At 65.8% G+C, this 24418-nt stretch overlaps 1 protein-coding gene across 1 annotated transcript; it reads left to right on the forward strand.

The window, feature by feature from the left end:
• The first annotated feature begins 2525 nt into the window (after positions 1-2525).
• On the forward strand, positions 2526-22542 carry CHID1 (chitinase domain containing 1). The gene is made up of 12 exons (XM_065881261.1): positions 2526-2672; positions 3171-3320; positions 3580-3712; positions 4267-4311; positions 5087-5193; positions 5606-5667; positions 8517-8609; positions 13448-13549; positions 14077-14232; positions 21921-22001; positions 22178-22220; positions 22376-22542. The coding sequence occupies exons 1-12, from the start codon at positions 2562-2564 to the stop codon at positions 22472-22474; spliced, it is 1182 nt and encodes a 393-aa protein (XP_065737333.1). The 5' UTR covers positions 2526-2561; the 3' UTR covers positions 22475-22542.
• The last annotated feature ends 1876 nt before the right edge of the window (positions 22543-24418 follow it).

Genomic DNA, 24418 nt, shown 5'->3' on the forward strand with positions numbered 1-24418 from the left:
CCTCCTACGGCCTCCGTTCCTCTCCGCGGAGTGAGCGCGCGGGGGGGTGCGTGTGAGAGCAGGAGGCGCGGCACGAGGGAGAACGGGTGTGACAGCGGTGTGGACGAGGGAGTGGTATGAGCGGGTGTGAGGGAGTGTGACAGTGGGTGTGACAGCGGGTGTGGACGAGAAAGGGGTGTGACAGCAGGTGTGGACGAGAGGCGGTGTGTGAGTGGGTGTGACAGCGGGAGTGGACGAGAGGGGATGTGAGAGCGGGTGTGAGTGAGTGCGTGTAAGAGCGGGTGTGGACGAAGGACGCGGGGCGGGAGCTTGCGGGCGCGAGCGGCAGCACGTGGCGTGGCCGGCGTGGGGCCGGGACCCGGGGCACGATGGGCCGCACCGGGCTGGCTCCTTCTTGACCTCGACCCGCTAGTATCCTCCGCTCCCTGCTCCCCCTGCGCAGGGCAGGCTGCCTCAGGGTTCCTCCGCTGAGGGAACAAGACGGTGGCCCACAGTGTGGACAGAACCCGAGGTTAACGTCCGCCGGGGCTGGGGTCTTCCTGCTCTTACGACGCCTTCACTTCCAAGTGCACTCGGCCCTCCCCGCAGGAACACAGCTAACTCCAAAATTTGTGCTCACGGGCGAGAATCTGTGACGGACCTTACCCGCGCTGTGGGGACGGCAGCATTCTGTTCACGGGACAGTCGGCTCGGGGTCCTGCCAGGTGTTGGTGATGGTCGCTCAGGGCACGGTGGTCAGCATTTCTCAAATTGCACATCACTGAGCAGAGACAGGTTTGATGGATTAAAACCAGTATCTTAAGAATGAAGTGGAGGGCTTCCCTGGTGGCGCAGTGGTTAAGAATCCGCTTGCCAACGCAGGGGACACGGGTTGGAGCCCTGGTCCGGGAAGATCCCACATGCTGCAGAGCAGCTGGGCCCGTGCACCACAGCTACTGAGCCCGCGTGCCACAACTACTGAAGCCCACGAGCCACAACTACTGAGCCTGCATGCCACAACTACTGAAGCCCATGCGCCTAGAGCCCGTTCTCCGCAACAAGAGAAGCCACCGCAATGAGAAGCCTGCACACCGCAACAAAGAGCAGCCCCTAGTCGCCGCAGCTAGAGAAAGCCTGCGCACAGCACCGAAGACCCAACGCAGCCATAAATAAATAAATTTATAATAAAACAGGACCCCGCTGTGCGTGTGCACTTTGTGACGTTTGTGCTAGGGGGTCATGAGCACCGTGGTGCCCTCTGTATTCTGGCGTCTGGGAGTGCAGGGTATTAAACAGCGCTGCAGTGAGCATCTTGGAGCGTTTTCGACATAAGTGGGATGTCCCCCAAAGTGGGATTTTTGAAAAAAAAGAAACACATGTTGGAAAGTATAATATTTGTGACCACGTTGTCACCCGAAAAGGTCTGATCAACATGAATTCTCAGGAACAGCTCTGAGAGTGAAGCTGCCCCAGGTCCTCAGGTCGCATCAATCTGTTAGTCCTTGCCAGTGCCTGGGGGTGGGGGGGACCAAAACGCACAGCTCGCTGTCTTACCTCAGCGTCCGTTCCTTTGGTTGCTGGTGATGGTGGAGGTGGGGTCTGTGTGTTATGGGGGGGGTCTGTATTATGGGGTGTCTCTGTGTGACACCTTTTCACGTCCTTTCTGTATTTTATAGTGGGGCATTTTTTATTGGAGTGTTTTATTTTCAGTTTGTAAGAGTTCTTTGCGTGTCATGTGTAGATGAGGAATAGAAATTCATTGTCAAGTACGTTCCAAGTATTTTCTTGTTTTGCGTATTATTTCTTTAAATTTGCTTTTCGTTGGGACTTCCCCAGTGGTCCAGTGGGTAAGACTCCGTGCTCCCTGTGCCGTGGCCCGGGTTCGATGGCTGGTCAGGGAACTAGATCCCACATGCCTCAACTAAGAAGTCCACATGCTGCCACTAAAAGGTCCCACGTGCCACGACGAAGGTCCCACGTGCCGCAACTAAGACCATGCACAACCTAAATAAATATTTTTTTAAAGCAAATAAATAAATTTGCTTTTTGTTTCCTAAGTGAAAGCTTCACGTTTTTACGTAGTAAACTCTTGATGTTTCCTATCATAACCTTTACTGTTGCTGACCTAGGTGGAAAAGCCTCCCCTCTCCAGCCCCTGTCCCTGAGTCTACGTACACAGGCTCCCAAGTTTTCTTCTAGTCCTTTCCATAGCTCTGTTATTTTGCACTTAAGCCAGTAGCTCGTAGCCAGAATATTTTTGGGTTTGAGGAGGGTGGAGAGCCAATCTTTTCCTAGTTGGCCGGCTGTGGTTAGGGCGGCCCCGAGGCAGTGGGGCAGGGCTCACCGGCCTGCAGCAAGGAAGGCCCTTCCTGGGTGTCTGAGGGATGCCAGGGCCCAGCGGTGGACTCTGGCCATTGGGGCTGGCTCAGTGCCCAGCTTAGGGCTGGGAGGCCCCAGGCACCATTAGGACCATTGCTGCAGTAGGCAGAGGGGACACCCTTCCTGCTGGGGGTCTCCACGGGCTCTGCTCTCTCTGCAGCCCCCTGGACCCCGAGGTTGGACCCTGCTGTGACACGCCCACCATGCAGGTGCTCCTCGGCACACTCTGGCTTGCCCTGGCCTGCGGCTCTGTTCACGCCACCCTGTCGAAGTCAGATGCCAAAAAGGCTGCCTCGAAGACGCTGCTGGAGAAGGTAAGGGCAGTCTGGAGATGGGCCAGAGGGCTGAGCCATCGCACCTCCTTGCCCGCTGGGGCTGTGAGCCGAGAGCTTGGCCTCTGGGCAGCCTGCGCTGTGCTGCCCCAGGGCTCTGGCCGGCTGGCCTTGGCGGGAGCAGCTTCTGGTGCTGGGGCCCGAGGGTGCGCCTGCCCCCGCTGGGCCGACCTTCTGTGACGTGCCACGTTTCCGCCCTCACCCTGCCTCGACCCCTGCGCTCTTCCCTGCTTCACTGAGCAGATCAGACAGGAGCCACGCCGCGTTTGGCTGTGTCTTTTTTCTGGGGCAGCCCTGGGGAGGCAGAATGAGTCTTCGGGGCCTGTCAGCTCCTCGAGGCAGGCCTTTCCCTGCGGTCTCCTCAGCAGCTCCGTGTTGATCCTGGGACACACCCCTGCTGAACAAGAGGACCGCTGCTGTCCCTGGGCTTCTGCCTGGGGACGAACTCTCACAGCTTTCTCCCTGCTCCTTCTGTTTCAGACTCAGTTTTCCAGCAAGCCCGTCCACGAGCGGGGTCTGGTGGTGACAGACCTCAGAGCCGAGGATGTGGTTCTCGAGCATCGCAGCTACTGCCCAGCAAGGGCCCACAGAAGGCATTTTGCTGGGGACATCCTGGGCTACGTCACGCCAGTAAGCCGGGCCCTGGGGTGGGCAGGGAGGTCCCAAGGGCGAGGTGGCTGCTCAGGTCTGTCTGCGTTCTCACCTCCCCTGGCCGCTGCCGCCACAGGGGTGTGGCGGGAGCCATGCCTCCCAGAGACATGGCCGGGATCGCGCCAAGCGTCCTGTTCCCCGTGGTGCGGGCAGCCTTGCGGTGCCCCCATCCCAAGGTGGCTCTCAGGCCCTCTGCCCCAGCTGCAAGCAGGCTCACCCATTCTCCGTTCTCTGCCAGTGGAACAGGCACGGCTACGATGTCGCCAAGATCTTCGGGGGCAAGTTCACCCACGTCGCGCCCGTGTGGCTGCAGCTGAAGAGGCACGGCCGTGAGATGTTTGAGGTCACGGGCCTTGACGACGTGGACCAAGGTGCTCGCCCCGCTGCTCGTCTGCGCTCACCCCAGGGGTCTGGGAGGGTGTGAGTGTGCGAGCGTGGTGACTACCTGGCATCGACCCACATCCCTGTTGCCCTTGGGGGTTTGTACACAGCGTCCAGGGAGGAGGCGTCCAAGACAGTGTCCAGGAGGGCGCGAGGCCTGGCTGTCCTGACAGCCCTGTTTTGCACCTGTGTTTGCACAGATGTCCTCCCTTTTGGGTTCAGAGGGAGGAGGTGTTAGCTGGTGGGGGGGGCTCCCCGAGCTGGGAGGGCAGTGTGTTGGAGGACACGGCCGGGCAGCGTCGGTGCCTGGCCCCTGGATTCCCCTCGGCTCTGAGAGATGGTCCCAGGCACCTCGGAGTCGTTGCCCCCGGAGCAGCCACTTGCCCCTGGCCCTGGCGGTCCTGCAGGGGGAGGAGGGGCAGTGCAGGGCCCGCAGACTCTCCCCTGCCCCCCTCCCTTTGTTCTCCTCCTGGAGGGTAGGGCAAGTCTTCATGTGGGCAGGCGGCTGTGTCCCCACACTGACTGGCTTCTCCACGTCCCACAGGGTGGATGCGGGCAGTCAGGAAGCAGGCCAGGGGCCTGCGTGTGGGTGAGTCCAGTGGGCCTGCGGGGTCAGGGCTGTGGGCCCTTAGGCCATACACCACGGGTGGAGGTCCTGGAACCCCCTGTGGGTGGGTCAGTGGCCCCGGGGTCTTCACACCTGCCTGCCTGGTAACCCAGGCTGAGCTGCCTGGCACGTCGGTCACTCTCCTGACGGCTCAGAAGTGAGGCCGCCTCAGCCCGGCATTCATGGCCCTCAGTCCGGCCAGAGCCCTGTGGCCCTCCCGCCCACCCAGCTCAGCCTGCCAAGGCCAGCCCGCCTTCGCCTCTGGTCCTGCCCTCCCATCGCTTCATTCACCCAGGAGTGTTTATCGAGGGCACCTGGGGGCTGCGCCCAAGGGTGACGCTCACCCTGCCCTGCCCGTCCTGGAGCTCGTGGCTGGCGAGGAAGGGACCCATCGCAAAGTGCAGTGGGGCTGGGGAGGGAGGCTTGGGGGTCTAGGGGCACATAACAGCTGAGCAGGAGGAAGGGGGCCTGCAGCTGGGCCAGCGGGGAGCCAGCGGAGGCTGGTCCAGCCGGAGGCAGGCAGGAGGCGGCGGGCGGGCCAGCATCCGGGTACTCGGGGGCCTGGTGTGCCGGGAGGAGAGGGTGCGCACCTCCGTCCTTCCCCAGCGCCCCCTGGTGCCCCTCCCTCACCCAGCCACCTTGCACTGGGATGACCTCACTGGGTGCCTGGCTGTGGTCACTCCGCTCTGGAGGCCAAGGGCCAGCCTGTGGGCAGGGCCGGCACAGAGGGTCACAGTCTCTGCGGGTCTGTCCCCAGTGCCTCGGCTCCGGTTCGAGGACTGGACATACGAGGACTTTCAGAATGTCCTGGACAGCGAGGACGAGATAGAGGAGCTCAGCAGGACCGTCGTCCAGGTGGCCAAGGTGACGCCCGGTGCCTGCACAGCCACCACCGGCTGCCGTGGGCTCCCTCTGGCCACCGTGCATCTCGGGGGCAGGGGCTTCCCCTGGGCAATGCCCAGCTGCTGGCTACCCTCCTGGGAGGGAACCCATCCTGGTAGCTGGTGCTGGGCTGCGGGGAGGGGAGAACCCTTCAGGACCCTGGGGTCAGGTTTGGGGGAGGCACGCCAGTGGACAGGGCACACGAGAGCCCCAGCTCCTCTGCTCCTGGCTCCTCTGGGGACGCCCACACCGCCACCTTCAAAGAGGGGCTTCCAGGCCTGCAGCTGGCCCTCGGGCTGAGGCCTGGTTGGGTGGGAGGAAGCGGGGATGGCTCTGCGCCTCCCTCCCAACCCTTCCTCCTGGGGCCCTCCTCACCAGCCCCCATTCCTCTCAGAGCCAGCACTTTGACGGCCTGGTGGTGGAGGTCTGGGACCAGCTGCTGATCCAGAAGCACGCGTGAGTGGGCTGTGGGCAGCGTGCGGGCCCCCGGGTGTCAGGAAGAGGCTGGAGGAAGGATGTGGGGGGACCTCGTGTGGGAGGAGGGCCTGCTTCCCACAGTCTGCACCTGGGGGTGGGGATGGCACCCCGAGAAAGTCGGACAGTGGCTCCAAGAGGCCCGGGGGCAGCTGCGGGCAGGTGGCCAGCTGAGACACCCACATAAGGTTGGCCTGATGGAGCCTCCAGGGGACTTTGAGAAGAGGTGGCCGTGCAGGGCCAGGGGCCCTTGGAGCAGGTGGCCACAGAGTCCTCTGGGAAAGGGACCTGCCGCCCAGGCCCACAGGCTTTGCCTCAGCCGGCCTGGGAGGATGCCGCGTGGTCCCCTCGAAGCAGCATCCACCCTGCGCATGAGGCTCACGGCCGGAGTGACCCGGCAGGGCAGGAGAGGGGCAGGTCCCCTGCAGGAGCCGCTGCCCCTGGTTCTGTACGTGTGCCGAGCCCCGGGGGTAGCCCTGGGCAGGGCTCCTCTTCTGCCCTCCCGCAGCTGCAGGCGGTGCTCTGCTCGAGGACGGCGTCCGTGGGGTCTCCTGTCTCTCAGTGCAGGGGGAGGCGCATTGTCAAGGGGTCTGTGCAGGGGGACAGGCCTCCTGCCCGAGGCCCAGAGGAAGCTGCACGTGGAGCCAGGCGTGCCGGGGCCTCTCTGCCTGGGTGGGGGTAGGGAGACTCCACTATTGGCCTCGGGAACGGGGGTGGCCTGGACCCAGGCCCCCGGCCACGGTGCCTGCTTCTCGGTGCTCAGACCCCCGCCCCGGTGGGTGCTTCTGAAAGGCTCCCTCTCTGTCCACTTCTGCCCTGGGAGGGCCCCAAGGCTGGAGCTCAGGAGGTGGATGGGTGGAGACAGCCAGGCTGAGAGCATGGGGGATACCCACGTCTGTTGGGAGCCGACGCGGCACCTGCACGTTGGGGGCCCTGGCTTTTGGCCGAGAGACAATCCCCCCACCCCCTCGGCTCTGCCTCCGTCCTTGCTGGGTGGTGGCCCTGCTGAGGAGGCCTTACGGCGCCTTCTGAGGAGGGGGTGCAGCTGGGCAAGGAGGTGCCGGAGCAGCCAGCAGCGCCTCCGTACCCGGGGGGCTCCTGGCGGGGGGCCCGGAGGAGGGCGGAGGCTGGCCAGCCTGGTAGATGGCTTTGGACACTGCTGCCTGGGAGCTGCTTCCGAGGACAGGCCTGGCCGTGGCGGGCATGACAGGGACGTCCATGCTCCTGTGCCCACCTGTCACCCTCTTTAGGCTTCTGTTTCCTACCCAAAGCGCCAGGTCACCCTGGGAAGGCCTGTTTGGTGTGATGCGAGGCAATGGCACCTTGTCCACGTGCCACCCTGGGCTGCGGGTCCCCCAGGCCCTCCCGTGAAAGCCTCCCGGGGAGGAGCGTGCAGGGCTGCCCGGCGCTGGCGAGAGGCCCGTCTCCTGCATTCACACCCGGCGAGCGGGCGGGCGGGCAGCCGAGGGGAAACCCCAGGGACTCTGTCCCAGCAGACTGCCCCCGGTCCCCGCCGAGCAGGTGCTTCCCCTGGGCCATGAAGCCACCTCCCGCCTCTCACAGAGAGGCAATCCCCTGGGTGGTCCCAGAAGCCAGGAAGGCACCCAGCAGTGACAGGTGCTGACAGCTTCTGGCCTCAGGGAGGTGCCGGCCCCCTCCAGCCCGTGTGCTCCCCCGAGGGCGACCCTGACCACCTACAGTCAAAGCCAGGGTGGAGTGACCGGGATCGCTCCCGCTGAGTAGGGGCCACCTGGGAGGCTCTGAGAGGCTGCCACAGTCCAGTGGTCAGTGCGCACCAGGCCCCATGGCAGCCTTGGCAGCATGACCGGCAGCTGTGCTTGCCCCACCCCCCTTGCTCTTTGCAGACTTGCTCTGGGGCTGGGGGCCGGGGCAGCCCCTCTGACCTTCCTGCACTTGCTGGTGGCGGGGGGCACTTGCTGCCTGTTCTCCAGACGGAGGTGGCTCCTGAGGGGCTGCAGCGAAGGACCCAGGTCGGTCACTGGACCCACAGCCTCCCAGGCACGGTGACGGTGGCCTCCGGGACTGGGGTGTCCTGACAAGTGCTCCCAGGCTGTGCCAGAGCCACTGTCCTGCCGGACATGCTGCCCGCCAGCTCTGAGATACTGCCACCTACCACACGCCTAGGGTCCAGGCGACCCCGTGACACTGCTGTCTCCTCTGCCCCCTGCCTGGTGGCCCGCTGCCCGCATAGATGCTCCCCCACCTCCAGGCACTCCCGGTCGAGCACACGCCAGCGCCCCCTCCTTATTTCCCCCTGGGGCCAAGGCACACAGAGTTCTGCATCCCGGTGTGTGCAGGGCCGGGGGGGGCTGTACGAGGGGGCTGGGCCAGCCACCACCCTGGGGTGGGAGGTCAGGGCCCCCTGGGCACAAGGCCTCATCGGTGGAGCCGCCCCAAAGTCCTCATCTCAAGGCACCTCCCGGGTGCAGCAGGGCTCTCAGCACGGCCTGAGGCGTTTCGTGGCCCAGGCTGACCTGGCCACCAGCAGGCTAGCATGCCAGGTCCACATGGGTCCTTCCTGACTCCCTGCCCGGCTGTGTGTCTGGGAGGGTCCAGAGGTGATGGGGTACCACACCGATCCCTCTCTGCTCTCCACCCTACTCTTGTGGGGACGGAGGGGGCTTGAGTGTGAGGAAGGATGGGGGCTGGGCAGGCAGTTTAGGTGGAGGGCGATCCCCGAGGTGTCTTCCAGGCCCCCCGGTGCATCCACCCAGGAGCCCGTATCTCCAAGGCAGAACGTGGCCATGAGGGGCGTCTGCCTGCAGCGGGTCTTGGCCCAGCTGCCCCTGACCTGTCCTCTTTCTTTGCAGGGGCCTCATTCACCTGCTCACCCACATGGCCGAGGCACTGCACCAGGCCCGGCTGCTAGCCTTCTTGGTCATCCCGCCGGCTGTTGCCCCTGGGTAAGTGCCGTGCTTGCTTGGCCAGGGGAGGCCCTTCCTGGTCACTGCCCAGCCCCGTCCAGGTACACGCTGGCCACCGCATGTGCGGACAGGGACCCTCAGTACACTCGGACACCTCGGTGGCCTCAGCGCCCTCATGTCAGCGGGTCAAGGCTGCATCCTTACACCTGAGCGCCTGAAACCGTGTCGTTTAGACTCGCTCCCCGCCCCTGCTGGTCCCTGGCGAGGCCCCGGGCACTGCGGTGCAGGGCCTGTGCCGCTTTAGGCCCCAGGAGGTCACGGCTCCCACCGCTGAGCCCAGCTGCTCATATCCTGCCTTGAGATGAGGGCTTGGGGGCGGCTCCACCGATGAGGCCTTGTGCCCAGGGGGCCCTGACCTCCCACCCCAGGGCGGCAGCCGGCCCGGCCCCCTCGCACAGGCACCCCCGGCCCTGCACACACGGGGACGCAGAGCCCGGTGAGGCAGCTCTTCCAGAACCCCCGGGACAGGGAGGTGCGGGGCCCGAGTGCCAAGTCAGGTGGCCTGGCTCCCACGTCCAGCCTGTGCTGGGCGCGGAGGAGGCCAGATCGCACAGTGAGGACTGAGGGCAGCTCAGAGCCAAGTGGCAGATCGATGGCGCACAGAGGCGCAGGGGTGCTGCCTGCGCTCTGCCTGGTCTCCGCTGGCTCCCAGGGCAGCCTGGGCCCTCAGTGCGCTGCTCTGGAAGGACCGCTGTCCGTGCATCTTGTCACCCCGGCTGTCGGCTCGCTCTGCAGCGCAGGCCGGTTAACAGGAGCAGGTAGGCAGCTCTGGGGCCCGAGCTACCTGGCGACCCTGACGCTCACAGGCCGATAGCCCCACACAGGAGCCTGTGGGCACGCCAAGGCCAAGGCCGCGGCCACCACAGCAGGCACCTGCCGCTCCCAGGTTGGCTGCCCGCCCTTTGCTTGGCCCTCGTGCCCCCAGAGGCCTGGGCGGTGGTCCCACCCAAGCCCAAGGGCCTCGGCCTCCCTCCCGACTCTTCTCCCCATCTTTCCGGGGCCCTCAGCCTCGTGTGTGCTCCCGTGTGCAACACGCGCGTGTGATAGGCTGGCGGCAGCAGGGGCCGCCGGTCCTCCTAGGATGGGGGCCCCGTTCTGGAAGAGCCAGGGGTGGCAGACACTCACAGAGCCTGTGGGCTCGGCTGCAGGTGTGGGCACCCGTTTCCGGGGTCTGCTGGTTTCTGTGATGGTTCGGGGTGGGGTGCTGTGGCCGGTGGAGCCCCGGTTGCCCTTTGTAGTCAGGGGCCGTCGGCAGAGACAAGCTCCTCGGAAGCTGGGGCAGCCCTTCAGTCTCGGCTGGGGAGAGGTTGGTTGCCTGGCTGGGGGTGGGACCCAGGGGCCTTGCTTGCAGCCCCTCCCTGCTGACACCCCGCCACTCCCCAGAGCCTCGGGCCTCGCAGCTTCTGACGGGTGCAGAGAGCAGACTCCCAGACCATGTGCTGGATGGAGAGTGTGTGTGTGTGTTGAGGGGGGTGACTGGGCCAGACGCCCATGGAGGGGCTGGTCTCTGGGCTTGGCCTGGAAGGGCGGGAGGGCTTGGGGCAGGGTGGGGAGCAGCTTTCCGACTGGCGCCCTCTCTGCCCAGGCGTCTAGCCTGAGCGCCTGTCCCCTAGGCAGGAAGTAGATGGTGTGAGCCAGGGCCGCTCTCTCACCCTGCGGTGACCAGGAGAGGAAGTGCCCTCCACCTGGCAGCCGAGGAGGTGACCGGAGGGAGGAGACCGTGGCCAGGGCTGGAGGCCTGGGTCCTGGGCACTGCCGCTGAGCTGTGGCCTAGTCCGGCCTGCCCCTGCTGGCAGCCAGGGGTGTGTCTGGGGGGGCTCGGGCGTGGGCTGCATGCCCCCAGCTGACGAGCAAGCCCTGCTCTCTCCAGAGGCTCTGGCGGCCTCGGAATTTGTCTCATCGTTGACTTGTTCTGCCATGCTTCTGGATAGCAGCCCCAGCAGAGGAGCCTGGGAGCCGTAAACAGTCTTTCTGGGGTTTTCTGCAGCATCAGTCGCCTCACAAAGGCTGCGCTGCCCCCACGGGAACAGCCGCCCCAGGAGGGGCTCTGTGTGCGGCGCCAGGGCCGGCGTGCCTTTGCTGCTGTGCGCCTTGGTCTGGGGCCTCCCTCCAGGGGCTGCTGGCACAGCGGCCATTCTGACCTTGAGCCCTGCTCCCGAGGTCGCGGCTCGGCCCCTATTGACGTTCCAGCACCAGTCAGCTGGTTTAATCAGAGCCCTGGGCCGTCCTCGCTCTGGAGGGGGCTCTGAGTTAGTTCTCACCCCGGCTTCTCAGGCTGTATGTTCTGAGAATCCAGCACTCCTGGAACCCTCAGGAAAGTACTGGCCTCAGGCATGGAGGGCTGGCTTCCTTCCCAGGACCTGCCCTGCAGTGAGCTCGCATCCCCACAGGCAGGTGCCCACCTTGACGGGTGCTGCAGCCACCCCCGTAGTTTCCCATGGTTTCGGGCAGGCCATCTCCCCACAGTCAGGAAGGAGATGGGTGGGGTCCTTCTCTGGGCGAGCCTCCTCGTGTCTGGGGGGAAACTGTCTAGAGCAGCGGTCCCCAACCTTCTTGGAACCAGGAACCGGTTTCGTGGAAGACAGTTTTTGCACGGGCAGGGGGCGGGGGGTGGCTCAGGCGGTAGTGGGAGCGACGGGGAGTGGCGGATGAAGCTCCGCTTACTTGCCCACTGCTCGCCTCCTGCTGTGTGGCCCGATCCTGACAGGCCGCGGACCAGTGGCACTCCGAGGACCGGGGGTTGAGGCCCCCTGGTCTATAGGCCACGCCGTGTCCATTGTCCGTGACCACGTGGAGAGGGGAGGCCAGGCCACACGACGTCTACCAGGGCCACCTCATCCTGCAACGCCCCGAGGAGACACGGGTGCTGCCCTAGCCCCGCCTCTGGCAGCTTCAGGGTCTCGGGGGACAGGATCCCGTGGGGCAGGCGGGCCTTCTGGAGGGGAGGGGTGCCTGCAGTCAGACGGGTAGTAACTCAGCGAGAAGCACCTGGCAGCCCCGGGTGCCCAGACACGAGGCGTGGCCAGAGGCCATGAGGTGGTCAGAGCCTTGGGAAGCAGAGGAGCTGGTGGGCCAGGGCGGCCCCTGCAGCCCTTTGGACCGCGCACTTGATGTCGGCAGGAGCCGCGGCCCCCAGCACAGTGGGCGCAGGCTGCACAGAGCAGAGCCTGCCTCTGACGGGGCTGCAGCTGAAACCAGCAAAGGTGACGGCTCGGGGAGTCGTGGGATGGGAGCCTGCACCAGGCTCCTCCCCGAGCAGCGGACTTCTTGGAACAGTGTGACCGGGAGAAGGGGCTTGGAAAACTCCATTCTCCCTGACCCCCGTGGCCGTTGTTGAGAGTGTTTGTCTAAGAAATAATCAGCCAGTGAAAGTGAGGCTGTTTGCTGTGCTGAGCAGGTTTGAGCAGAAGGGTTTCTTTTTATGGGGTGAGTGAGGCCAACAGGGTAGCAGGCCTCCTGGTGCCCACCCCCCCCGCTGAGTTCGTTGCTTCTGCTCCTCTGCCTGCCTTAGTCCTGTCCCTCGCCGGCCTCCCCTTCACACCTGGTACCAGCGCTTCCAGGACCCCTGGGGGTGGGATCCCCTCTCCCAGTTGAGCAGGGAATGTCTCCTGGAAGGCCCCGGTGCTGCAGTGACCAGGACGTGAGACACAGGGGCATACTCCCTGCTGGGCCACTGAACTGCTCCGCTCGCAACCCTGCCTCCCCTTGTGAGCCATCGAATCCAGAAACGGTAGGGCTGGGTGTCCGTGGGTTCCTGAGCGAACGTCCACCTGGGGACGGGTGAGCTTTTGAATTGTGGAAGCATCTTCCTGGAGCTGATGGCATCCGCTCTTTGTGGGGTGCGCCAGGCCCCGAGGTCCCAGGCCCTCCTCACACAGGCCCGTCTCCATCTCTGGGGCTGAGCCGGGAGGAAAACGCCGCCTGCCGGGCCTGGCGTCTTCTAGCTGACTTTAGAGGGCCGGTCTGGAGTGTGGCCACAGGGAGCATGGCTGTCACCGCCCGGTGGAGCATCTGCGCCCCAGGTGTGTCCCCGAGCTCCCTGCCGCGGCAGGTGCCCACCACTGAGTGTCGCTTTGGGGTCCTGGGGTCGTTGGCTGGTGCTGCTGGTCCTCAGGTCCCACAGGTGCCTCATGTCTTGGGGGGGCCTGGGCCGGGCTGCCTGGACCCTGTGGAACCAGTGACCATGGCTGAGGTCTACACGGTGGGCCACCCCTGCCCCTGCCCAGGGATTGGAGGTGCTGGCTGAGAAGAGGGATTCTCTCTCTGCTCACATGTTGGGGGGAGCAGAGGGCCCCGACCCCCTGGGACAAGGCTGCAGTCCTAGGGGCTGCTGCAGGCACAGCGGGTGGGCTAGCAGACCAGGTGTGTCCAGCAGACAGGCCACCTGGGCTCCCGCCTGCCCCAGGCCTGAGGCCTTGGGAGGGAGGGCGCTCTGCTCATAGCACCGTGCTCGCAGCTGAGATGAAGTGGGGCGGGCCTGGGGCACCTGTGCCCACGTATGGATGGGCCCTCCCGGGGCTGGGCTAATCGCAGTCTCCAGTGCACTGGGCAGGAGGGGAGCCGGGTCTCTGCTGGACCTCCAGCAGCAGGCTCTGCCCGTCAGGACCCAGCTGCGGGCCGTCCCCTGTAACCGAGCGCTGGGCCACTCTGCAGGGAAAGTGACCTGAGGTGTCTTCCTGGCGTGGGGGAGGAAGGCGCGTGAGCTGGGAGCCCACACGGCCGGCTTGCCGTGCCGTCTGCTGAGCCCAGGTGTCAGCTGGGGCGGGGCTGGACGGGCTGTGCGAGCTGGGTGTGGTGACCGCGCCGTCTCACTGCAGGACCAACAAGCTGGGCATGTTCACACACAAGGAGCTTGAGCAGCTGGCCCCCGTGCTGGATGGCTTCAGCCTCATGACCTATGACTACTCCACGGCACAGCAGTGAGTGGGGGCACCCCGGGGCCCCGTGCGCTCTGGCTTGGCGCAGAGATGCTCCCACGACCGGGGGCCTGGACGCTCAGGCAAAGTCCAGCTTCCCACGAGCCTGCTCAGGGCCACGCTTTGTCAGCTCTCGGTTCCAGGCACATGAAGGGCCCGGTCTCGTCGTCCCAAAGCCCGCGATTGGCCTTGCATTGGGCGACCTTCTCCTTTTTGGAGCCACGTGACACAGGGCAGCGGGTACCCCCATGGGAGTGCCACCCCGGGTGTCCATCCACGCCTGTGCGGTCCTGGCCGCCACGTGGTGGCTGTGGTGCCGGGCCTGCCTCGCTGCCCAGAAGGTGCTCCCGTGGCCGGGGCGCCGTGCTGCTGCCTCTGTCCAACTCAGGCTTCACCTGAGCCTCTCAGCTGACTGCAGGGGCCCGCCTGTCTGCTGCCGTCCTTCCCACTCCGTGTGTGGGCCCCACCCCAACCTGGGGCGCCCTGAGGCCTCTGCCTGCCGCTGAACCCACTTCTCCTTGGCCCCGCAGGGCCGGCCCCAGCGCACCGCTGTCCTGGGTGCGAGCCTGCGTCCAGGTCCTGGACCCCAAGTCCAAGTGGCGGAGCAAGATCCTGCTGGGACTCAACTTCTACGGCATGGACTACTCGGCCTCCAAGGACATCCGCGAGCCTGTCATCGGGGCCAGGTGAGCCGGCGGCTGCCCCATGCCAGGTGGCTTCCTGCGCTGTCTGCCACGGCACCCTCGTGTCAGGTGTGTGTCTCCCAGAAGTGGGGGTGCGGTGAGGAGAGAGCCTGGCAGGGTCTGACCACGTACCAGGCGCCTGCAGGGTGCTGTCCCAGTGCCCTCTCTTCCCCTGGGTCGGCGGGGGTGTGGCCCCCACCTGGCCCGAGCAGCACACGGCCCCCCGGCCTCCTCTCCGTCAGCCTGAAGGACGCCCTTTGTGTTGCTTGCTATGCATTTCTACCAGTGTTGAATCCTCTTCCGTTTTATCTTGCTGGGTTTTGGGGAGATGTTTGTGCCGGATGTGGGGTTCTGGGTTGCCAGCTTGTTCCAGGACCTCGGTGGTGTTGCTTCGCCATCTTCCCGTGCATTCTGTCCCACGAGACACGCGTCACCCGGTTACTCCACACTTATCACCACCAAGCACCCCTGCGCTCTGATTACCAGGTGCCTCCACGTAGGCTTCTTTACATTTTTTCCACCTGGTTTCCGTTGACTTTTTAGATTTGTGTATTTATCCTTTTCATCATACGTGGGAAGGTTATAGTCTATTTTTTCTAGTATATTTCTTGTCCCTCCCTTTCTCTTCTCTTCTTCCGGGCCCATGAGTACTCGTGTGTTAGGCCAGTCCGTTTGTCCCCCCCATCCGCTGACACTCATTTTATTTTTTTGGCCTCTGTTTTCTTCTGTTCAGTTTTCCTTGCTGTCTTCAAGCCCACAGACCGTTTCTTGGTCGCGTCTCGTCCGGGGCTTTTCCTTCCCACGTGTCGTAGTAGCTCTCTTGTCAGGCAGTGCGTTTGGGGCTTAGCCTTTGCGTGTCCTCTCAGCACTGCGTGAGGACGGTTGCCTGGCGTTGGGTCCGCCTGGGGTCCAGTCAGCACTGTCCCCTTCCCGTGGTCCCGTCGAGCCAGCTCTCCGTGGGCCTCTGCCCCGGGCTGGACGCTGTGAGTTTCGTTCCCTTGGCTAGGTGTTGGGCATCTGGGGTTCCTGACCCTCTTCACTCTGGGTGCCGTCACGTCCCCTGGACACCAAGAGTTGTACGCTTCTCTGAGGGACCTGGTTCCGTCAGCGGAGATGGTCCCGAGGCTGTGACCTGAGCGCGTGTGCCCACTGCTCCCCACTGTTTGCAGGGTCACCTGCAGGCTTGCTTGCCGCAGGGACACACGTGTCAGCCCAGGCAGGGGTCAGGCGCCGAATGCCAGCTGCCCGCCGGGCTGTCCGCGCCCGTCGTCCACAGTGACTCCCTCAGGTCTGCCCTGGGGGAGAGACAGAGGCTGCTGGGTCGGCCCGTGCCTGGACTCGTGGGTCTTGGAGGGCTGCTCCCGGCCTGCCCCCGCAGTGGGGCGGGGCTCCCGTTTCCTGGGTCCCTTTTGTGCTGGAGGCAGGGCCTCCAGGACGAGGAGAAGCGGATTGGGCCCCTCCAGGGGTGGGACGTCGGAGTCAGCCGTGCCTCCCCGACCCTGCCCGGTGCGCACAGCTGGTGCTAGGGCCTGGGCTCCAGCGCAGGCCTGGGAGCCCCTCCTCCCTGGGGCCTGCCCCTCTGCTGGGGGAGCCCTGTGGACGGCAGGAGCCGGGCTGGCGGGCGCTGCCCTGGAGCAGCCCAAGCCTACCCCACGTCCCCGCAGCAGAGGGGCTCTCGGCCCCCGGCGCCTGTGCCTTGGATCTGCTCCGCCCATCTGTCCTCCCTGTCATTGCTGCTGTCTGTTCCTTGTGTGCTGCCCCGTCCCCACCACAGCCTTTCCAGACGTGGGGCTCCTGGCAGCGTCCCTGACAGGGTGCCCGGCTCGGGGGGCATCGGGCAGAGCTGCGTCTGGAGCTCGGGCTCCCAGCACCAGGCCCTAGGGCTTCAGGAGCTGGAGTAGGAGGGCATTTTCTCCTGCTGCAGAGGTGGGGTCAGTAGCCAGGGTCGCCCACGTGAGGCAGAGCCAGAGGGACCCGGCGCCCCACCTCTGCTCCAGCCCCCGGCTTTGCTGGCCCGGGCCTACGGGCAGGGCAGGAGGTGTTGGGGCCTACAGGCAGGGCAGGAGGTGCCACCCACCTCTGCTCAGGCCGCCACACAGGTACCACGGCCGGGCTTGAGCCACAGAAGTGTCGTCTCCAGCCCTGGAGGCTGGAGTCTCAGACCCAGGTGTGGGCAGGGCTGGTGCTCCTGAGGCCTCTCTCCTCGGCGTGTAGACGGCCGTCTCCTCCCTGTGTCCTCACGGGGTCGTTGCTCTGTGTATGTCTGTCTCCTGACTTCCTCTTATAAGCACACAGTCCTGTGGGGTTAGGGCCACCCCAGGGTACCTCAGTCATCTTACATTAAACATTTCTTTAAAGGCCCTACCTCCAATTATAGTCACATTCTGAGGTTCTGGGGGTTAGGACGCAACATATGAATTGGGGGGACACGGTTCATCTCTAACACCGCCTGAGGAGTGAAGAGCTGTAATTTCCTTACTAAATGTGTAGCTCACGAGGTGGAGTTTTTGCAGCCATTAACCCAGCTCGTGGGGCCCGGCGACAAAGGCACCACGCGGCCCTTGCCAGTTCTGAGGAGGGGCTGGGAGGCAGAGGGGGGAGTCTGGTTACGAAGGTGTGTGTTTAGCGAGAGCACAGGTGCGCACGTACACACACGCATACAGGCTGCCCCCAGCCAGGGATGGAAGGCTGCATCGCCCCATCCGGGCCCCACCCCAGCTGGGCGTGTCCCCCCACCAGACGTGCCCCCACTGATGACGGCCAGGCCTGGAGGCAGAGGAGGGAGGTGGGCCTGTGCCGGGGCGGTGGAGAGGCTTCCCCCAGGCCCGGGGGCATGGCTGGGCTGTGTGTCAGGGACCGCCCAGCCCAGACCTCCTGGAGGCCGCCACCCACCTCACCTGGACCAAGCAGGTGCCGGCTCAGCAGGGCCGCCCAAGGGGCCAAGCAGGCTGAGTGCCGGGCAGCAGGGCTGCAGCTCCCCCCTTCAGGGGCACATGGAGGTCAGGCAGTGGCGCCTGCTTGGGTCCTACCCGGTGAATTTGTCCTGTGGAGGGGCTGAGGGGGGCCCGGGTGGAGTCGACAGGCCTGTGAAGGGCTGACTGCTGTCTCCGGGGGTCGCGTCGGCGTCTGGGGGGTGCCGTGGTGTGGGGATGCCCGGAGTCCCCCCCATGCGTGGGTGGTGGGGCTGCTCCCCGCCTGAGCTGGGGAACTGGCACGTCGCCGAGCTCCTCTCCTTCCCCAGGCCTCAGCCCTCCCACGGGATGGGGCCAAGGTCGGGCGGGTGCAGTGAGACCAGGTCTGGCGGCTCCCGGACGCTCCTCATCCCATGGTGGGTGGGCCTGCAGGACCCCCCACACCCGGCGCCCGTACCGAGGCTTCACCCTCCCGCGACCCGAGTGCCCCCACCCCACCGCTTCCTCCTCCCTCCCAGGGCCCTGGCCGGCCATCTGCCGCCTGCTGCCCGCACCCTGGGTGAGCCTTGGACAGGGGGTGGGGCCCCCAGCTGGCCCCTGGGGTTGCACTTGACCTCCTTTGTCCACAGCCTGATTTCTTCCAGCCCTTTCCCGGTGGGCAGGGCAGGGTTGACCCCTGGGCTCAGGGCCTTGGGGCTCTGGGGGTCATGGGGAGAGGCCTCTCCCAGGGCTGGTCAGCAGCCCTCCCCCTCCCAGGGCCAGGTAGTTCGGATCTGGGGAACCAGATGGGCAGGCTTAACGAGGCCGCCTGCGGGTGAATGCCTGTTCAGGGGAGGGAGGAGAGGGGAGGGCTGCCTCTGCAGGGGGTGAGCGTGTTCACCCGGGTCCGGCCCCCCCAGAAACACAGCTCACCAGCATGCGCCCCCCAGCCGGTCTCCACCCTGGAGCTCACTACAACAGCCTCTGTTCCCTGAGCAGATGACAGGCCAGGTGTGAGGGGCAGGTGAGTCCCATGGCTGCCGGAGTCTCTCCATCTCTTGCGCTGACAGAAGCTCAGGCCAGCCTGGCCCAGGATTATCTGCCCTCCCGTCTCAGCGTCTCCAGTGCTGAGACCCTGGCCTTCTGTGGCAGGTGTCCCTGGCCCCCTCAGGCAGTGGGGGATTAGCAGCCGTACCATCTGCTCCCTCGCCCGCGGAGCAGGGGCGGGAGGCCGGCAGCTCTGTCAGGCGGGGGCTTGGCCTTCTGGCCTCCATCAGCCAGGCCCGCCTTCTGTGCCTGCCGCAGGGGGAGGGGCGGAGGGCAGGCTGTGTGTGCAGGTTCTGGGTTCTCCACTGACCCCCAAGCCTCTGTCGGCCTTCCCTGGGTGACAGCAGACCCCATCACGACCACGGCCGGGCTCTTGTGTGCGTGGCCTCGTCACTCCCCAACTTTGAGGAGTCTGGGCAACTGTGAAACACCCCAGGAGGGGCCAGGGCTCCCCCGCCTGCAGGCTCACGTCACCCCACGTGCAGTTCTGCATGCTGATCCGTGGGTCCCAACGGCTGCCGAGCCCCCATTCTGGGAGGCCCTCCCACTGCCCTGGCGGCCAGGGTGCCCGGCTAGTCCCGTGAGCGCCCTCAAGCCAAGTGGGCACCCATACTCCTGCATCTTTGGGACCTACAGCCCCACCCTGCCTAGTCTCTCCTGCCCCTGCCTCCCAGGGACCTCAAGAAGAGCCAACCCCAGCAGAACACGGCCAGATGGATCCCCGAGGGCAGGCCATGTCTGGCAGAACCCCTGCCCCTGCTTAGAGGCCTCTTTTTGGGCCAGGGCACCAGAGGTCAAGGGCACAGAGGCTCGGGGAAGCTCTCCCTGTGTGTCCTGCGCCGGGGTCTTGCTCTGCCTAGGGGCGACTGGTGGTGCCTGGTCCCAGGGCTGCCTGTCGCCACTCCCCCGTGGCTCTGGGCCTTCTCCGCCCCTGCGCCGCGCTCTTTGCTGAGATCCTTGGCTTCTCCCCTGGCTTGTGTGATCTCGGAGCCTGTCCTGGTCCTCTCCAAGCATCCTGCTCCTGCTTCCCAGCCGGGGTCTCCCCACGCTCTTTTGACCCTGCCCGCTTTCACAGTGCCTCTGCTCAGGGTATCTGCCAGCCCTTGCGTCGGAGGCACAGCTGGGAACGGTCCCACTGCCTGCAGGTGGGGGCCTGGGACCCAGGGGCAGGGGCGGGGGGCACCTTCTTACGTCACCCGCAGCGGCGCCCACTGGACCCCCGTGTGGGCCTCCGGCGGGGGGCCCTACCCCTTCCAAGCGCCCCTTTCCGGCCCAGCCCGGGAAGGCCATCACCAGGGGCCGTGGAGTCCTGGCCGCATGCTGCAGGGGCTGCAGGGGAAACCGGGTCAGGGCGGACGGCCCTTCTCGGTGCCCAGGAAGGTCACCTGCCCAAAAGGTGGGCCAGCAAGTCAGGTGCCCCCCCGGGGCATGCCCAACCCAGGTCCTCAGGCCGGCTTGGAAGCGGTGCCATCCGGGGCAGGTTCCAGCCGTGGGTCACAGTGCCAGCGGCCTCTCCACCCAGGGCACACAGGTGGCTTAGACTTGGCCAGATGAGGTCAGGCCCTTCAGTTCTCGTGGGGTCACAGCGGAGAGCACAGGGCACCGCAGGCCCCGCCAGCCAAGGCAGAGGCCTCGCTAGGCTTTCTTCCTGGGGTGGGGTGTCCCCTTCCTCCTCCGCCCCCCCATCTCCCTTCTTCCCCATCACCCACACCTCACCCACACAGCCTGATCACCTCTCTTCGGCTGGTCTCTGCTCGCTCCTCTGGAAACTGGGGGACGTGCACCTCGTCTCGGTGCCCTGAATCCTCCACCCACCCGTTTGGTGTGTCTTCGTCTACAATTCTGTCTGCCATTCCTTGAACCCTTCACTCCAAAGCCCGAGAACTTTTTTGAGTGGGGGCGGTGTGAGTCGCGCGCCGTACACCCCCCACTGCAAAGCGCACACCTGTGCGGCATTTAGTCCGTTCTCAGGGTTGTGCAGCCGCCACCTCCAATTCCAGAACGCTTGGTAGCAGCCCCCCACCCCACCCCACCCCTGGGGCACTAATCTGCGTTGCCTGTGGACTCGTCTCGTCCGGACATTTCGTGGAAACAGAGTCACCCGGCGTGTGGCCAAGGCCTTCCGCTTTAGTTCAGGGAAACGCTCAGGGCCCATTGGTACCGATTCCCTCCGTTCATCCCCACCCCGCCCCGGCTTCCTCCTCCTCCCAGACAGGCCCCTGCCACCCCGACCCTCAGCCCCCATGGCCCTGCTCTTCCTCCTGGACCGCCTGCCTGGGAGCCGCCTGCACAGCTGTCCCTCCGCCCCCACCCTGGCTCACACCCCGCTCTGCTGCTCCACGTTCCCGGGGCTGCATCCAGGCGAGTGTGAGGGCCTGTGTGGTCCCCGCCCTGGCACTGCCAAGCCTTGGCCTTCAGAGGGGAGGGACCAGGTGCTCTCAGGGGTCTGGCTGAACCCCCAGCCTCAGCCGCCCCCGCAGCCTCACCACCTCCAGCAGGTAGCAGATTTTGAGGTGAAGCCCCGGAGGAGGAGTGCACAGCCAGAGCTCCCCAGACGTGAGGGCCCAGAGCCACCTGCCCGCCAGCATCTGCCCTGGGCCTCGGGGGCTCAGGGACAGGCTGGGTCGGGATGCCTCACCCTTCCCCACACATCCCATCCCCGCACATCCCACACCTGTCTCAGCCACGTGGCCGACGCTGGATCAGAAGCTGCAGATGACATCAAGCATCCCAAGAGCGTTGCGCTAATGAAGTATGACGCAATAATCTTGGACGATTCGAGCTGGTTAATGGGGGGCTCTGTCCAGCCCCGACCCACTGCCGACGTGCAAGGTGCAGCCTGGAGCACCGCAGCCCCCTTCCTGGGCCCAGGCTGCAGGTCTCCGGCCTGTCTGGGCATCGGCTGCGTGCCAGGAAGACACGGGGTGAGCTGGAGACCCCAGTTGTCCTGGCCATGCGGCACCTTAGGCACCGGCCTGTCCTCTGTGTGTCCTCTGTTGGGCGGGGAGGGGTTCTCAAGCCCTGCTCCTGGCAGTGAGGTGGGGCCTGCTGTGGGCTTAGGGCAGCTGTGTCCACAGCAAGGAGGCAGGCCGAGGACAACTTGGCCTCTGAAAGGGCCCGGAAACCACTGCCCTGGACTGTTGTCCGCCCACCCCCGGGGGCAGGGGGGGCAGTGCCGAGGCTGCCCCCAGTTCTCGTTCATCCTCAGGCCTGCAGCTGGCCCCAAACCTCCCCCGCAACTGCAGAAGTTGCTGCTTCTTCTGCAGCAGGTGCAGTCTCCCTCAGGCCGACCCCGGGAGCGCCTGCCTGCACCACCGGCCCAGCAGTCGCTGCGCCCACAGCGCGGGCGCCCGCGCTCCACCCGCACACCATGCCGCCAGCTCAGGGCGCGGCGTGAGCTCTGAAGCACGGCCACGGCCTCTGCTCACATCTCAGCAGCCTCTCGGGGTCTCTGTCCCCCTCCTACCCCCAGTGAGGACCCGGCTGCTGCAGCCCTGGCCCGAGTGTTCCAGACCCCGTCCCATGGTCCTGCTTCCTGACTTTTCTTCGTGTCTGGGCCACACGCGTGGCCCTCCCACCTGGCCCAGTGTGCTGCAGGCACTCCGCAGACCATCGGGGGATGGGATGACACCCCGCATCCTGCTGCCCTCTGGTGGCCTCACCCCTTCCGTGATGGCAGAGGCCACCTCCACCCTGTCCAGGTGCTCGGGTGGGCAGGGGAGGGCCCCCGCACCCACACCCGGCCTCCCCCAGGTACATCCAGACGCTGAAGGACCACCGGCCCCAGATGGTGTGGGACAGCCAGGCCGCAGAGCACTTCTTCGAGTACAAGAAGTGAGTGTCCGGGGGCAGCCCCAGGTGATGCGGGCCTCGAGCTTGGCCTCTGCCCCTGAGGGCCGGCCTGGCCTGAGGAGGGGCACCTGAGGCTTTGGCTGGAGCGGGGTGGGGCTGGGAGGAGCAGAGGCGGGTGGGAGTCGGGCTGGCGGACTGAGGGTTCTGCTGTCTTGCAGAAGCCGCGGTGGGAGGCACGTCGTCTTCTACCCGACGCTGAAGGTGCGTGTGGGTCCTGACGCTGGTCATGGGGGCAGCAGACACAAGCCCTTCCCGAGCAACCCTGGCCCTCAGCTTGGTTGTGGTGGGCAGGGGTCGGCAGGTGGCCCACGGTGGGGCAGGCGGGCAGGGCGGGGCCGACACTCCCACTGCTTCAGTCCTTGCAGGTGCGGCTAGAGCTGGCCAGGGAGCTGGGCGTCGGGCTGTCCATCTGGGAGCTGGGCCAGGGCCTGGACTACTTCTACGACCTGCTGTAGGCCTGGCCTGGAGCCGGCCTAAGCTTTTCCAAGAGACAGAGGGAGTGACAGGCAAAATACAGACTCTTCCATTTTCCGTGCTGTGTGCGCTGCGGCCTCGGGCGGGGTCAGGGCGGCCTGGGACCCCAGGCTCCTCATCAGTGATGGGGCGGGCAGTCCGGGGGGTGGGGGGCAGCAGGCTCTGAGGATGCAGGCCCCTCTGGCCCAGCCCTGGCTGTCTGCCCGCTGGTGGCCGGTGACGGCGAGACCCACAGTCCCCACCCCACAGGCTGGCAGGGAGTCCTGCACGGCCTGCAGATCGCTGTGGGTTTGGAGGCTCCGGGACAGCCCCAGGCTCCCCGACACTTGGACACTCAGGCGGGCGTCACCGCAGGGCCGTGCAGAGGGGCCCGGGCCTCCCCCTGCAGGTGCTGGCTCAGCTTGCCTGCCTGGGAGCCCGATGGGCACCACACAGCGAGGGTGGGGGCACCACGGCGGAGACTGGGGCTCCGAGAGGCTGGCCGTGTCCCACAGTGGTGCCGTGGGCTGTGTGGTCACTGTGGAACGACAGCTTGCCGCAGGCCCACTGCCCGCTGGGAACGGCCATGCTCCCAGGAGGGAGCAGTGGGAGAAGCCCTGAGTTGCCAGGCGTTGAAGGACAGCGGACCCCCAGCCCTCGCCCCTTCGGTGGGCCGCTGGCTCCAAGCAGATGAATCTACACGTGGTGGTGCTGCTGGCTGGACCCGCCGGCCAGACACTGTGCGTGAGCCCAGGGTGCGGCGGCTGTGGGACGTGACTGGGGGAGGCTCCTAAGGGACATGTATCTGTCCTCGGGGTCAGGGTCTGGCTGGGCCCTCGGCACCTGTCCCAAGGAAGAACCCTGCTGCTCGTGGTGGGGCTGGAGGTCTGGCCCCGTGGCCCCCTAGCAGAAACTAGGCTGGCTGGCGGCAGCCCACCTGGACACCCCACTTATACCAGCGTGGGCTTCAGGTGCGCACTTGGGATGGTAGGTCAGACGCCCCCCACCTGCCTGTGCCAGACCATCTCCCCAAGGCCCTCAGCCCCACGCTGCCTGCCGCACCCCTGGCTGTGGTCCCAAGGGCGGGGCTGTAGGCCGGTCCCCACTGCTTCAAAGGCCTGGTCGGGAGGGGAGCAGGAGGCCGTCGCACTGGGAGTGGGCGCTGGGCTGTGGTGCGGGGCGGTCTGCAGGAGTTGGGGCATAAGGGGGCAAGGCCAGTTGTGGGCCCGCAGCGTGCTCGGTGTCTGCGGATGTGGAGCCAGCTGGGTGACCGGATGCCGGGTGCCTGGGAGGCTCCTCGGCCTAAGCTTGGAGGACGGGGAAACCAGCGAGGGGGGGGGGGGGGCGCCTGGAAACCCCACGGACGCACAGGCCAGCACGTGGCAGCAGGCAGGGCTGGCCCCGCGTGTCCCAGTGGGACCTCAGTGGAGCCGGGGCTGCCAAGGCAGCTTGGGGGCCATGAGAGAAGCTGAGCCAGGGCTGGGCGTGAGGGTCTGGTGCCTGCAAGGCTGCGCCTGAGACGCGCGGGGATGACCGGGCACAGGCGAGCAGCGGCTTTCACCGAGCAGAGCTGGAGAGGTGCGAACGGGGACCTGGGCAGAGGGCGCTGGCAGGGCTTGGGGGACAGCTTGGCTGGACTGTGCTCACTTCCTTCTGCTTGTTTGCTGTGGTGCCTGAGGACAGTTTGGTTTTGGTGCGTGAACCACTAACTCTGTTACTTCTGCTGGAACGGTCCCCGGCGTTCTGAGTGAGGACAGGGGAGGCCGGTGGGGCGTGGGGTGGGGGTCCAAGGGCCAGGAGGGGCCGGGCACCCTGGTGGTCTGGGTTGTGCCGGGGTCAGTGCCTGGCTAGGCATCACCAGGCAGGTCTGCCACACAGCAAGGATGCAGAGGGGGTGGGGCCGCGGGGCCGGCAGGAGTATGGGCTGGAAACTGAGAGTATGGGGT

This window comes from Phocoena phocoena, chromosome 8, assembly GCF_963924675.1.
Source record: "Phocoena phocoena chromosome 8, mPhoPho1.1, whole genome shotgun sequence".
Taxonomy (NCBI): domain Eukaryota; kingdom Metazoa; phylum Chordata; class Mammalia; order Artiodactyla; family Phocoenidae; genus Phocoena; species Phocoena phocoena.